Source organism: Epinephelus lanceolatus, chromosome 9, assembly GCF_041903045.1.
Source record: "Epinephelus lanceolatus isolate andai-2023 chromosome 9, ASM4190304v1, whole genome shotgun sequence".
Taxonomy (NCBI): Eukaryota; Metazoa; Chordata; class Actinopteri; order Perciformes; family Serranidae; genus Epinephelus; species Epinephelus lanceolatus.
Window position 1 is genome coordinate 40,787,024 of NC_135742.1, and position 15,124 is coordinate 40,802,147.

General features: G+C 39.9%; 1 protein-coding gene across 1 annotated transcript; it reads left to right on the top strand.

The window, feature by feature from the left end:
• Nucleotides 1–958: 958 nt before the first annotated feature.
• On the top strand, nucleotides 959–14,798 carry fxn (frataxin). Its single transcript, XM_033618635.2, has 6 exons — nucleotides 959–1,131; nucleotides 1,288–1,368; nucleotides 1,739–1,830; nucleotides 1,921–2,041; nucleotides 11,762–11,859; nucleotides 14,355–14,798. Exons 1-6 carry the CDS (start codon nucleotides 1,024–1,026, stop codon nucleotides 14,491–14,493), a joined length of 639 nt encoding a protein of 212 aa, XP_033474526.2. The 5' UTR covers nucleotides 959–1,023; the 3' UTR covers nucleotides 14,494–14,798.
• Nucleotides 14,799–15,124: the final 326 nt, after the last annotated feature.

Sequence of the window (15,124 nt, forward strand, 5' to 3'; positions counted from 1 at the left end):
ACCTGGCATGAAGAGGAGATGATTAAGAGCTTCTGTGCCAGCAGCAGAGGAGAGAGGCCTGCAGTGTGGGGACTGCTGGTCCTGCTGCCTGGGCTTTTATTGCCTTGTTTGCTCGATTTTTTTAATAAATCCCATGGATTTGGTTGTTTTCAAGGAGTATTATGGTTACTGTGGGCCAATGGTGAAGTTTTGTTCACTCTATAGGGCTGCCCAAGGGTGGGGTGTAATTGCTCTAATAACTTAAAATCTAGAAGGGGTTTTTACTGGGAGCTGAATTATTCGCAGAGGTTTCTATCTCTCCAAAACAAACATATCCAATAATTAAAACTTGTACGATCACTGAATAAGACAGTTTCTCGTTAAATATTGGCGTTTTTAATATGCTATTTGGCTCATTGCAGAAGGGCTGCTAACTACAGTGGCCAATGCAAAAATTGCAAATGTCCCTATCTAGAGCCAGCGTTTAGTTTGTACATTCTTGGCTACTGTAGAAACATGGTGATGCAGCATGGCAGACTCTGTGGATGAGGACCTGCTGCCAATGTAAATATAAACAGCTCATTCAAGGTAACGAAAACACAATTCTTATTTTCAGCTGATTATACACTGAAGAAAATGTAATTAATATATAATATTTTATTTCTGTCAATATATCCCCCTAAACCCTACACACTGGACCTTTAAATTATAATTTGATTCTCTATGAAATATATTTTTTATATATAAATTTTTCTCAAATTTAGGATTAAAGTGATTAACCAGTTTTCATCTATTTTATGTCATGAGGTGAAACAAAACCAGTTCTGGCATTAATTAATATGGGAATATGTGCCTGAGCTTACATTTGTTTTATTTTTTTACTGCTCTGCCATACAACATCAGAAGAATCGCTCACGTTTCCTGACGCACACACTCCCATCCAGTAGGTGGCAGTATGGACATTGAACGTCAGTTTGCGGCTAGTCATTAACACGAAGAAGAAGAGGCAGGAACAGACGAAGTCACATAGGACAGCGGTGAACTATGCTTTCCCTCATTAAAACGTCTTGTATTTATTCGCAGATATGTCGCCTGGCGAACACACAGCTCATCATGGTGACACCGCAGAGAATCAGGAATCTATTTACCCCGGTAGATAAGTCCATACGAGCTGACGACACACACTGCCATGTTGATGTTACGTAGCTAACATTAGCTAACAGTAGCACTTGACATAAGTTAGCTGGTTATTGCATCATTCATAATATGTCACTAATACTTTTATATTAACGCTATTTAATATTTCAGCTCGGGAGCTTGTCTCACCTTACGGGGGCACGTGCACTTAGTACGCACACGCTGAATCCCATCTGTCACCCTGCAAACAAAGTAAGTCCTGCTGCCAGAATCCATTTACAAGTTTGACTGTCATAGAGTTTGTACAAAGGAAATAATTAACGTTAATAGGATACGTGTAATGCTTTATTCTCCTAAATTTTGCCACATATAGAGTTTACAACTAAACTGTCACATAACGATTCCCTTTATAAGAGATCTATTTAGGTGAAAGAAGCTGAGTGAACTTAAGAATACCATTGTGATAAATCATTATGTCATGTGAAAAGTCTACAAGGTGCATACAGAGGAAATGTGGAAATACAAAGGTCCAAAGTGGTTTTAGATAACTAATACGATTCTTGAGATCAATAACTGATGAGTCCTTGTTGTTTAGTGTGTGACCTCAGTTTTTCTGTGTCAGTGGTTTAAGAGCAGAGTAGATGGTGATAGGTGGAGGAAGAACATCCATCTGCTGTCACCGAGGCTGGAGAAAGCCACCCCAGTGCAGACAAGGTGACCGGCAGTTACTTTCTTTTTTAAAGCATCTCTAGTCCGGTTCTGAATGGTGAAACTAATCTGTAACTCTGTGTCACTGTTTACAAGTGAGCTGTCTGAAGCAGCATATGAGAAGCTGGCAGACGAGACGTTGGATGCTCTATCTGACTATTTTGAAGACCTGACAGATGAAGCTTTCACTGGAGAAGACTACGATGTTGTTTTCTCTGTAAGTCAGTCCATTTTCAGTGCACTTTCATTTTTCAACATCTAACTGCAGTACATGGTATTTTTTACACTAATAATAGAGTGATGGGCATCAGTTGATCCTGCTATTCACCTGAGAGCGAGGTAACTGGTGTTTTATCCTGGTGTTTAGTTTTTACACCTTGGTAATGGGGAAGATGAGTAAAAAGAATAATGAGTGTGACATCACTTGAGGCACTTTATCAGACTTCAAACAGCCCCCTTCAGAGCCATAAAAACCTTTTTTCACAAATGCAGTAGTACTCTCAAACACCTTGAAACAAGCTGTGGGGTGTCTACCTCCTGCAGTCTTCAGTTATGACTGTACAGTAAAAGGTCAGGGGTTGCTCCTTCACGAGCAGTACTTTAACGTGCAATCAGAGAAACCAGGTTCTGCAGAGAGTAAATTTAGAAAGTGCATTTACATGCATGTTAGTACCATGTTTACTATCAGTTAACATATACATGCAGCATACAGGTTATCAGACTATTCGCCTTCCCTCAGCCTTATCTGGAAGCTTAGTTTCTTATTAGGCAAAGCAAGTTAATTTGCATAGCACATTTCAGCAACAAGGCAATTCAAAGTGCTTTACATAAAGCTGTAATACAATCAAAGCAGTCATTAAAGAGCCAATAGAATAGAAATAAAAGTAGATAGAATACAAGAATAAAAGTGCAGTGGAAGAAATAATAATAATAAATAATTTTAATTTCTATCTTTCTATCCTTTATCAAAGAAAAGACAGATGAAATGAAGACATTACCTCCTGGCTTGTTTTTGCCTCCTAACTGACACAAAAGACAGGCAGGCAGAGCACACTTTATTCTTACAGTGGCAGAACGTTTATGTTTACAAATGGTCAAATGTACTGCAGAAACAGGCTTATTTTGTCTTAACATAGACTTCGCTACGTTACTTTGAGTTTTAGACTGACTTTGGATGGAGGTATTTGATATTACATCATTACATAATATGATTTTTCCTTTCATTCTCCTGTTAAGCTTTCAGTGACACTTTCTCTGTCTGAAGTCGTTGTCCTGCACAAGATCACATGTCAAAATCCAATTAGAAGCCTAGTTACCTGTATATTTTGCAGAGTTTACGAAATCAGATTATTGGAGAAAGCTCACTGTAACCTGGCATCTTAAGTGCATCATACTAATGCACTGAAATAACACTGTGGTCAGCAAGACCTAGCTACGATAGTTTCAATGGTGCCAAGTTTCACATCTCTAAAAAGTTCCAAAACATTCAAAGAGGCTGCTCAAACCACTCCTGCTTCTTGATCCACTTCTTCACTCAGTGTTTTCTGTATCAATCAGTTAAACAAAATATGGCTGTATATACCATTGCTTCAGTGTTGCAATATTGGCTCTCCAAAGCTCTGAAGCACTACTGGAAGCTGTACTCCTGACTTCCTTTAAATTAAGACACTGTGGCTATAAGCATCCTTTGACCGCAGGAAAATAGCTTGTCTGTCACAGCAGTTAGAATCAAAACCTAAAATATCTGGCCCTCTACCAGGATATTCTTATTTACTTCTTGTTTTGCTATTTCCAGGCACAGCTCTGTTTTCTCTGGCTGGTGGGTGGTGCTTTGTTTTGGCTCAGCTGTTTAAAACATGGCGGCCGTGTCACAGACTTTCTTATTTTGCAGTGAAACAGAACCCTAAATATGTTTCTGAAAACATTTGAGGTGATAAATAGACAATGCACAAACAAAATTTGATTCATATTTGAACTGTTAGTTTGACAGTTTGACTGCAGTTCATGAGCAGTGATTCACGTGATTGACTCCTCAGCTCTGAATGGTCCTCGAAAGAATGTCCCTTCCCAAAGGAAGTGGAAGCCCTCACAAAAAACATCAATACAGTGGACCCTTGCATCAAGTTCATGCAGGAAGATGTCAGAGGAGACAGCTTTCCTTTCTTGGACTGTGCAGTGCACACTGAAGGGGACAGAAGCCTCAACATTGAAGTGTACAAAAACCTACACACAGATCAGTACTTGCATCTTTCACACCTCTTTCAAACCATTGGTCTTCTCTGGCTAAGATATTGCTGTCCTCAAAGGAATGTCCCTTCTCCCTTAGATGTAAATGGACAGCTGAGTTTTGACCTGAGGAGCTGGCTTTCCTGTGCTGTGCTGGTTGTTGTTTAGTGTCCCCAATGTGCAAATCTGTACATCCCATGCTGCATTGAACAGCATACACTACATTACTCTGCTCGTGCCTGGGTGTTTTGTCCTTAAAATGGACAAGCTTCTGCCTCAGTGTGTTACCGGGATTGAAATGCACAGGGATGTGGTGTTTGTTAAAGATCCTCCTGAGTTTCTCTAATATTCCTGTGACATAAGGAATGACAGTGTTGTTTTATTTTTTGTCTCTTCCTCTCTGTCTGCTCTGGCACCTTTTGAGGTTTTGGCAAAGGCCCAGTTAGGGTAGCCACAGGTTTTAAGTGCTTCTCTGATGTGTTTCTGTGCCTTCTCCCTCTCTGTCCTTGTGGGTATGTTCTCAGCCCGATGGTTTATGGTTCTGTTGACCCCCAGATTGTGCTCCAGTGGGTGGTGAGAGTCAAACAGCAAGTATTGAGATGTGTGTGGGGGTTTTCTGTCCACTTGAATGTTGGGGCTTCTGTCCCCTTCAGTGTGCACTGCACAGTCCAAACATTAATTCGTTAGGACTAAAAAGGAGGGTAGACTGTCTCCTCTGACCTCTTCCTGCATGAACTTGATGTAAGGGTCCACTGCATTGATGTGTTCTGTGAAGGCTTCCACTTCCTTTGGGAAGGGACATTCTTTAGAGGACAGCAATGTGTACATCTTGGTAAGAGAAACCGATGGTTTGAAAAAGGCGTGAAAGAAGCCATCTATGTCAGAGTGGAATGACCACCATTAAACAGGCAAATTGGGTTGGAAATTGGGCTGAAGAGATTTCTTTCAAAACATGGAAGAAAGCCCTCAAGGGGGTCCACACAGCTTCCATCTCTGCCTGGCATGGCCTCATTCAATTTAAGGTGCTGCATCGCCTTCATTTCTCAAAAGTCAAACTCTCCAAAATGCTCCTAGATGCTGATTCCACTTGTGGCAGGTGCAGACTTTCTCCTGCATCCTTAGCACACTCATTCTGGCTGTGTCTTAATCTGTCCACTTATTGGGGTTCGATCTTCAAAACACTATCAGATGTCTTTAAAATGAAAATTCACCCAGATCCTTTGATAGCCATCTTTGGCATAGCAGGAGAGGGAAATACGAATCTCTCAGGATCTAAACTCAAGTTAACGAAATTTGTCACTTTATTTGCACGGAGGTTAATCTCTCTCCACTGGAAGAACCCTTGACTGCCAAGCTGGACTCAGTGGTTGAGGGAAGTGATGCAGCATCTCAAACTTGAGAAACTAAGACTCACATTAAATGGCTCTTCTGATAAATTTATGAGAATTTGGAATTTATTCTTGGAATATATAAAAGCTAGACTCTAAATCCCTACTTTATTGATAACTCCACATGAAATAAGTCACATCTATGTGTATGTAAGCATCTGTGTGTACTTGTGTGTATGTATATATATTTTTGTTTTTTTGTAATGCTGTATAGCATTTGTATGTTTAAAAAAAAAAAAAAACAATAAAAATATGTTTAAGAAAAGCGTGAAAGAGGAAGTGAGCAACTTGCTAAGAAATGTCCCACAAAGAGATTAAAAATTAATAGATTTAGAAAATTAATTCTAAAAAACTACAGAAATGTATGCTATGGAAAATAAATTAAATTATAATTATTATTATTACGTATTTAAAGTTATGGCACAAAATTATTGTAATTTTTAGGCACTTACTTCAGGTCACTTACTTTTTGTGGTTGTTTTTTTGTTCTAGTTTTAGTGTTTTCAATGTTCTCTTTTTACTAATCTCTTGCAAATTTTCTGGGTCATTTCTTTTTTCATTGCTCACTGTCTTCTTCCCATGATCTTGAAATCAAGCCAATTTGCTCAGGTTTCAAAGGGTTAATGGAAGTATGTAAATCTGCCAGGCAGTTGAGGAGGAAAGGGGAGGTGCACATGTGGGTGAGATTCTCCATCCAGCTGCATCTTTTTAAATACAGTAGACAAACAAATGTACATAGTATGATGACTGTTAATTTTCACACCAGAAGTTTCAAGATGTATCGCTGCAACTGTATTTCTGCCTGCTTACAACAGTGTCTTAAGAGCAAGGATTTCCCCCAATACCAAAGCGCTGGTACACTGGAAGATTTTAAAGGAAGTGTAAGATAAGGAAAACTTCTAAGAATAATTAGCGTTTCCATTGGATAATGGAAAAATTCAAATTCTGGGCTTTTCAGAAAACATCCAGGGCTTGAGCCCAAGTAGCCACCCCCTAGCCCCGCCCCTCGTTTCCAGTGTTAGAGGAAAGGAAATACATTCAGCATGTTTCTTAAACCTTAATGATACACAATATATTGAGTGGGTGTAAACAGGAAGAGGTGTGCTTGTGTACCCTGCTGGATTTACTGATGTTGTACAGTTTGCAAATGTCAGTTTTGTGCTCCACTTCTGAGATGCAGACATAAGAATAACACAGATAAAGCCCTATAACTGAAAACAGATTGTTGGAAAGAAAAATAAAGCATTAGCTAATTCTTAGTACTGAACATATTAGATTATCTAACAGGGAACAGAGAGGGGATCAGGTGTTGTGGTCTGTGTTCACCAAACTTGACGAATCAATAATTCAAACTCTTCTTTCAGTAAGACTTTAAATGAATGTGCTTTGTCCGCATGAATTAGTGAGACAAGATGTATACACCACCTCCACCTGCTGCATTCCAAGCTGCTGGAGCTAACTGTATATTGTTCAGATATTATACTGTTGATGTTCCACAGAGTGTATTGGATTGTGACTGGCTTGAGGCTGTGCATTATTTTCAGAAAACCTCACACCTCTCACATAGTGTCCTTGTCAGTGCTCTAAATAAAGCTTCACAGTTGGAGGGCTTCAGTTGTTAGTAGATTATGGCCTCTCCTACAGACGCATGTTTATTCCCCGCTGGATCCTCACTGAACACAGAGTTGACAGGGTATAACTGAGATAATCTACTTTAACTTTAACTTTAATGCTGTTGGAACGAGTTTCTGAAGTGAAATATACGCTGAATATTAAAAAAATGATAATAATTGCATGGAAATTATACTTTAAATGTGTAGTTTTTATCTATTTTTATAAATGTGTTGGCTATCATTAGTGAACATGCTTCTGTCACGTCTGATGAACAGTAACGTTTTCAGAATCACAATCTCACATTCCGTGTGCTAATGTTAATCTCTGAATATGCAATATAGGAAATGACAAAGTGATGCACAGAGATCACAGCTCCTGACCATTATAGAAGCAATGTGTGCACAGGGCGTGACATTAACACTTCCCCAAGGCAAGTAAACTCTGTGTATGGGCAAGTGGAATGCTCTGTAATTGAATTGATCAAATTAAGATCTGATTCTGAAATATAAACAATGTGTAGTCTCCTATAACAGTCTAGCTATCAGTAGAGTGGTGTATTAAGAAAGCATATTTCTATTTTCTGACAAGGCAGTGGTCTTGGGGTCTGAGAGAAATGCACGGCAGCAACAGTGGAAAATGAAGCAGGCAGAGTGAAGCATTATTCAGTTTTATGCAGTGTGTTTCATAATGTATGTCAGAAGGTTTCTTCACAGAATATGCAATATGTTGCTGTGAGCTTTGATTGAGGAAAAAACACATTTGATATTTTTGATATAAGAATTTTTTAATGTTTTTTTTTATTATTATTATTTTATTCACGATGAATTGGGTAATTGACAATTAATGTTACCAATGATTGATTAAGGAAAGTGCTTACAATTTGCAACCCTATCCAGAAGCTAATGTTAGCTGTGGTGCCGTTCCAACAAGGGCTCTGGTGCAATTGTATCCCTTTTAGAGGCTTTGTAATCCAGCCATCAGAGAGGACTTTGTGGGGAAAAAAAAAAAAAAAACTATAATAAGTCCGACACTATTAATTTTTTTCCCTGTTGAAAACTCTTGTTGTTGTTGTTGTTGTTGTTGTTGTGAATTCTGCTATCCACTTGCTCTCAACAATGCCTTTGAGCCTGCCGACCAGTTAGAGGCTGTGTTCCTGACTTGTCGACCTTTTAGCCAGGAAGACCTTTCTGGTTTTAGGAAAAAGATAAATTGGGTCAAAATGAAAAAAATTTGAGGCTAACTGCTTCCATGTGTTTGTGTGGCAGCTCTGATCTCAAACACACTGCGCATTTTATTACCCATTGGTAATTCCTACTGTTTATTGTTGATGTTAGAGTACCCTCTAGTGGACAGAACGTATAACAACCTACAGCACAACATCATGATAGTGGCATTGGCAATGCATAAGCTTGTGTACAATATACAGTGTATAGGTACATATCAACTGTTAATAACAGGCTAAATTTGAGAATGAACAATTCTATATAATATAGAATTTAAATATTAAAAATAATAAGGAATGAAATTTGACTGGGTTCTAGCTGCTCCACCGGTGCCATTATGAAAAATTATGCACTGTGTGAAAGCAAACTTCTTCCTCTGTGGTCTGTCCTGAGCGTCTACGCTGTACATTACTCATGATAGCTTCACAGCTTGTTTCTCTTACTTAAACATTTCATTGCTCGCCTGCTGTCTTTATAAATCGTCATCAACCTTAAACAGGTTCTCTTCCTGTCACATGGACAGAATGTACATTGGTAAACATTTGCTACTGGCTGGACCTTCTGACCTTGTCATGAATCTGTGATAGCATTAGGAGAAGATTCAGTTCAGAATAAAGCCACAGAGTGCTGTCACAGTGCATAACAGTTTAAATGATGGTCTAAACTCTCAAAAGTCAGAGGAAAGTGTGATGTAGAAATGTTTCCCCAGTCTGTGCTGTTATTATTTTACAGAGAGTCTACAGCAGAGACTGTAGGTGTGGGGTGTGCATGGCTCATTACCCCTCTGTGCTCCATAAAGCTGTTTCAGACGTGGCCTGTTGTTTGACTGCTGGGCTCTGTTGCCTTATTGATTTCTTGCCCAGTAGAATCGACACACTTAGAGCCTGTTGTTCTTGTTGGCAGACAGCTCAAGTTTATCTGGCAGGAAGCTTAAAAACTGTAAATCCTGGAGTTCCAGAGAAACCGTGAGAGAGAGTAGGATACATTTGCAGGACAGAGGAGCAGGAGGCCAATGAGAAATCAGAGCAGCTTCAGTTTTCTAGTATGGGAATTAATTTTCTAGTTTTAATTTCTATCAATTATAATAACATTCTACTCTCCAATGTCATTGCTGGAAAATTAAGTGGTGCCTCTGTCAGACACAGCTATACAAATTATACAAATCTAAATTCCTGTTTTATTGCAATACAATATTATATTATTCTTTTAAAAAAAAGATACATAATTTGCTGATTTAACAAAGTCTGCACAGTATGATTTGAATTTAGGGGCCTGTGATTGATTTGAGATTAAATTAGTAAAAATCATCATTGTCTTTGTCTTGGCTGCTTACCATTATCTGTCTGGTGCTACATTGCTAGCACTGTTTGAATGTTTAGAAAGGCAGTGTGCTGGGATGGAAGTGGTGACACAGACATTCTATGGGAATTTCAAAATAAAGGCCTATCTTAAAGATGACAAAAATGTATCAATGTTTTCGCTTTACACTGATAATATTGGATAATAGATCACTGAGTCAGTATGTCGGGCCAGATCTATGTTTTGTTGTACCCCTACTATATTTACCTTATTGATCCGCTAAAATGCTTGGACATGCTAAACTAACATAGCGAACATAGCAGACATTATAGCCATGGATGCATTATTGAGCGGGACAGGCCCTGGGGCCCAAAGTGTCAGGCCAACCCCCACCCAGCTTTCACCCACAATACCGACCAGTAAGAAACTCAAAATGATCACAAATAGACACAAAAAGACCACTAATAAGGAGACACAAAAATATACAAAATGATGTTAAAGAGACACAAAATGACAAAAAAGGCAAAACCACCACAAAGTCTGTGTCTTGCTCCCATGTAGGAGAGGTGGTGGGGGCCCATATTCTTATAATCCACCCACGAATATACCTGCTTAACATCAGCATGTTAGCATTGTTATAGTGAGCATGTTAACAGGTTAGCGTTAGCATTTAGTGCAAAGAACCACTGTGCCTGAATACAGCCTCACAGATCTGCTAGAATGGCTGTTGATTAATGAAATTCTTACTGAAAATGAATCCTTCACATGTTCCACAAATAGACAGATCAGTATTATGACGAATTCCTACAAGTTGATGCTATTTTGGAGTGTGTCATTTCTTGTTCAGATTGACATATCACCAGGGGGTTAGTTATGATGGGCTGCATGTGTGTGTTTGTGTGTCAGCCAGCCTTTATTGATGCTCTGCTCTGCCACACCCAGGCTGAATAACAGCTGCTCTTGATGTGGAAGCTCCACTAAATATTATCGGAGAAAGATTGTGCAACACACATTTAGCATGTAACGCCTATATTTTCAGCAGCTGTAGAGTGCATGTGTGGTGAGAAAGGTGCATTTTGTTTCCTGTATTCCACTGTTATCGCACTGCACTGTCCTCCTGCCTGTGTGTGTGTGTGTGTGTGTGTGTGTGTGTGTTCATAATGGTTTTGGTTGGACAGCGGCTGTCTCTGCTGGCTCTGACTGATTGGCCAGTGTTCCAATCTTGGCAGCTGACCCCTTTTTCAACTGGCTGCAGTGACATATGGGGCCATAAACAACACACACACACAGACAAACACACACACACACACACCACACACACACACACACACACACACACACACACACACACACCAGGAGCAGTACTGCACGCCGCAGAGAGAGGTGCTGGAGTAAACCTTTATGGAAAAATCAAGAAGCAGTCAACTCTTGGCTTTCTTGTGTACTGCTTTGTTACAAACCTTAAAGTGCACTCCTCCATCTGTATGGAGTATCAGTATCCTCCCTGTTACAGAGTAGCTTCAGTGACTGAGGTAATAGCATGCTTAAAGGGATAGTTTAACATGTTCCTCCCCCTGGTTAAAGTTGTAACATTAGGTTACCAAAAATTTAATGTCAAGACAATGTCTAATACCAAGGTCAGTTTGACGTAGAGTACTGACAACAGATGATGTTAATATTTTTTTGGTTTTAAAATTGTTGTTAATTTACCAAAATCCAACGTCTTCCAAATGTCTCATGCCAGCGTCATCTTGATGTAAAATTAAGACATTCAGTCATAAGGTATAGAGAATAGAATATTAGACATTTAAAATATTGTCAACCCGATTTTTATTTCAACCAAATTTTAATGTCAGTCTGACGTAAGAGTCCACTGTCTTGCCATCTGGGTGGACAAAGCCAGGCAAGCTGTTTTCCCCAGTTTCCCGTGTTTATGCTAAGCTAGGCTAACCATGTCCTGTCTCCAGCTCTGTACTAAACACAGACACTTTCTGAAAGGAAAAACAAAAAAAAAGTAAATATATAAAAGAGACGTAGTTTTCTTGTAGCTTCAGATTAATGTAATATATTTGTATTACTAAGACTTAGTTCTTTTTGTTTCATTTAGATTTGTGGTTGAAATGGTTCATTGAATTTCATCTGTCACAAGAAATGTGTCGTGTGTTCTGTCTCTTGTTTGTCGTATAGAGTGGTGTGTTGACAGTGAAGGTGGGTAGGGATCATGGCACCTACGTCATCAACAAACAGACACCAAACAGACAGATCTGGCTCTCTTCTCCCACTAGGTAAGACTGGAGAAACTCCACACTCGCATATCTTTTCCCATATTTTATTATACGCTGAGTGTGACACACGCTTCACACCATCACACAGTGGTTCTCCGTCAGCTGCCTAAGTGTCTCTACAACACTAACATCTGTCTACAGCTGTCTTTTCTCCTCCGCACTGCAGCTGCACTGTTCTGCTGCTGTTCCACACAGAGCTGTCCAGACTGCTGCAGAGTAGAGCTACTTTTTCTCTGCATCTATACAGATGGACATTTTAAACGTATGGTCTCTGGAATGATGGGAAAACAATAAGAGGAGTAAACTCTCATTGATCCTCTATGGATTTAAAGGTTCAAGTTTGTTGCAACATCACAGAGAGGTGTAGTCTGTAATAGTAGTTCCACTGCGAACTGCTGTCACACCAGCATTAATAACAGTGACATTCCAGACGGATATCTATGAAATTACCAGTATTTGTTGACTGATGGTAGACATTAAATTAAAACATGCTTGCAACCACTGTGTTTTGTGAAAAGAATTAGAAGTTTACTGTCCATGCTGTAGACTGTCTGGGTGCTGCACTGCCCTCGTGGTTGAGTTCCACCTCCTTAGTTTCATCAACACCCATAACCCACAACTAACAGGTTAATTTCTATGACAAAAAATTGCAAAGTAATGTGAAATACAAGAGGCATTTCCTTTTAGTCCGGTGTTCCACTAACTATTATTCCACTGTTCATTTGGAAGTGGTGAAATTTTAATGCTTTGTGTTCTATTGATCTTGCCTTTTGTATTTTCTGTTGACTTTGCTGACAGACAGCCAGTTAGCTGCATTAGCATGCATAAATAGAGCACCCACGGCACACCCTCCAGTCTCCACTAGTTAGCCAACGTTAGCCTTGCCTGCTCTGCACTGTGCACAACACCAGTCAAGTGGGAGTTAGCTAGTGGCGCTGCGCATTGGGCAAAATACCACAAGTAATGCTGTCCTGTTGCATGCACAGTGTTGCTGGGGTACATGGTGGCATGCCTCCAGTCTCCCCCTAGGTAGCCCCAGTGAGTGAATGGCTTAATTTTGAGTAGCAAAACCCCTGTAGCAATGCTATGTATGTCAGCACCACTAGCCTTGCTGACACTGCTAACAGCGCTAACAGTAATAACCAAAGGGGTTTGTGGATAAAAATTGAGCTGCTTAATCACTAGGGTGACTTGTGCAGAGAACAGAGGGTGGCCTCAGTGTTTCTACAGCAACACTGTTAGGTTTGGACGGAGTTACAAGCAGTAATCACTAAATGAGCAGCAACGCTAGCTGACTTTAGCAATGCAGTAAACCAAATAGTAGAAAAATTAACCTTTAGACAGACATGCATAACTGGCCAGAAATATTCTTGGCGTTGACATCTCCAGTCACCAAGATATCAGCATCAGCTCTTTTGGGAGGTGCATGTATGAAATGTTTTGTCGTTCTCAGTGTGACTATACACTAAGGCCCTGTTTACATGTGTTTTGGCTGTAGTATCACAAGTGGACAGCTCTAAGTACAGGTGTAAATGCACCCAATGTGTCCTCAATGTGTCTTGACATCGGATCACTCAGACTACATTTGGAGGTGGCCTGTGCTGCATATGGGGCAGTTAGTACAAGCTGACACAGACACCAAAATGGCTGCACTTGTCAATACCTGTTACATTAGCATAACATTAGCCATGTGATGTCAACAGTTAGCCCTGTCACTGCGTGCGGTCAGAGTCTCCCTAACTGTCCTTTGCCTGGAACTCACACTCTTGACACAGTAGTCTCCTAGCGCTGCAGAGCCAGAGGGATTGTGGGGTGTGATTGTCTCATGATAAACAGAGAGAGAGCGCAGCGATGAGATTAAGTTTTACCCATTTTAAATATTAATGGCTGTAAGTGTGCATATAGCATGACAAAACTCCCAACTTTTAAAACAAGGCATTTAGTCTTTGCCAACATAAGTGATGTATGTTTATTTTGTTTGCATGTAGAGCAGGGATCTGATCAAAAGTAATCACCCAAGATGCACTCTTATGCCATGTGTGAACAAACAGACTTTGAGCAGTCAAATTGTGATCCAGTCACTAAAGACACATGTTAATACTAGGGCTGAACATGCTCTAAGTCCTCATAGACGGAAATAAAATACAGTCCTCACAAACTGTAAATCTCTCTTGTATATTGAAGACACACCTGCCTATAGAGAGAATCAGGCTTTAACCTGAGCCCAAAATACTGCTTCACTTTGAGAATTTATTTGTGTACCATTATCTGAAATGGAGTAGGGATATCTGGCACAACTTCACCTATGTGTAAGGTGCATGGGGAAGGTAAAACTGCTGAAAGGTCAAAACCTTAGTAGTGTAGCTGTGATTTCCTCCATGGTGCTCTTTCCTCAACACTGCATTTGTCTTATTGCTTGAGACATAATTCTTTGAGATATGTGGACAGGTCCTTAGCTGTAACCCTTACTAATTTCCTTTCCTCTGTTTTTACAGTGGACCAAAGCGCTACGACTGGACAGGTGAACACTGGGTGTACACTCATGATGGTATGAGCCTCCACCAGCTGCTTTCGAAAGAGTTTTCCATCATCTTTAATAAAAACATGGACTTATCTGAGCTGCCCTATTCCTGAGCTCCCACACCTCCTAATGACCTGCCTACCTACAGTATCACTACTGCAACATGTAACACAACTATTCGATCATATTGGAGCCAAAGACACAGAGTATATATTTACAACTCCACAATAACCCATCAACTGTAGCCTTTAGGAGAGCAGTTGAGCGATGTATATGTGTGAGCCGTTCTGTTTATGTTCTATAAGTGTATTGCACATTTGTATTTCTTGGTGATTTTATTAAATACTTGGAAAAAAAGTTCAGTTCAGCCACATTCAGTCTCCATATAAACTCCTCAGTGAACTCTACCACAATTAAAGCTCTTCATGTTGTCTGGTTTTATTAAGTTTCACAGAGAAAGCTGACTGCCCACATGCAGTGTGACCAAAGGGCACAGTGCAATCTCATAGAATTCCTCAGGATGTTATACAGTATCATCTCGCCGTATAACAAAGGAGGGGCATTGCAAAATGTATAGTACAAAGCCCAGAAGATGATGTTGCTTCAGATGACACTGAATTGGCTTTTTATTTAAAGTTTAAAGTTCTGTATCTACAAGGGACTCTATTGGTTTAATGGTTCTCCAGCATGTAATAGGACATGGGGGAAGGGATCATAACATTCATGGATATATTGGCTGCAGTC

Bases quoted from the DNA above. Each gene is read 5' to 3' on its own strand.
- fxn (XM_033618635.2), top strand. From the start codon at position 1,024: ATGCTTTCCCTCATTAAAACGTCTTGTATTTATTCGCAGATATGTCGC. The intron at 1,369-1,738 runs GTAAGTCCTGCT...TTTCTGTGTCAG, and splicing joins TCTGTCACCCTGCAAACAAA to TGGTTTAAGAGCAGAGTAGA. The intron at 11,860-14,354 runs GTAAGACTGGAG...CTGTTTTTACAG, and splicing joins TGGCTCTCTTCTCCCACTAG to TGGACCAAAGCGCTACGACT.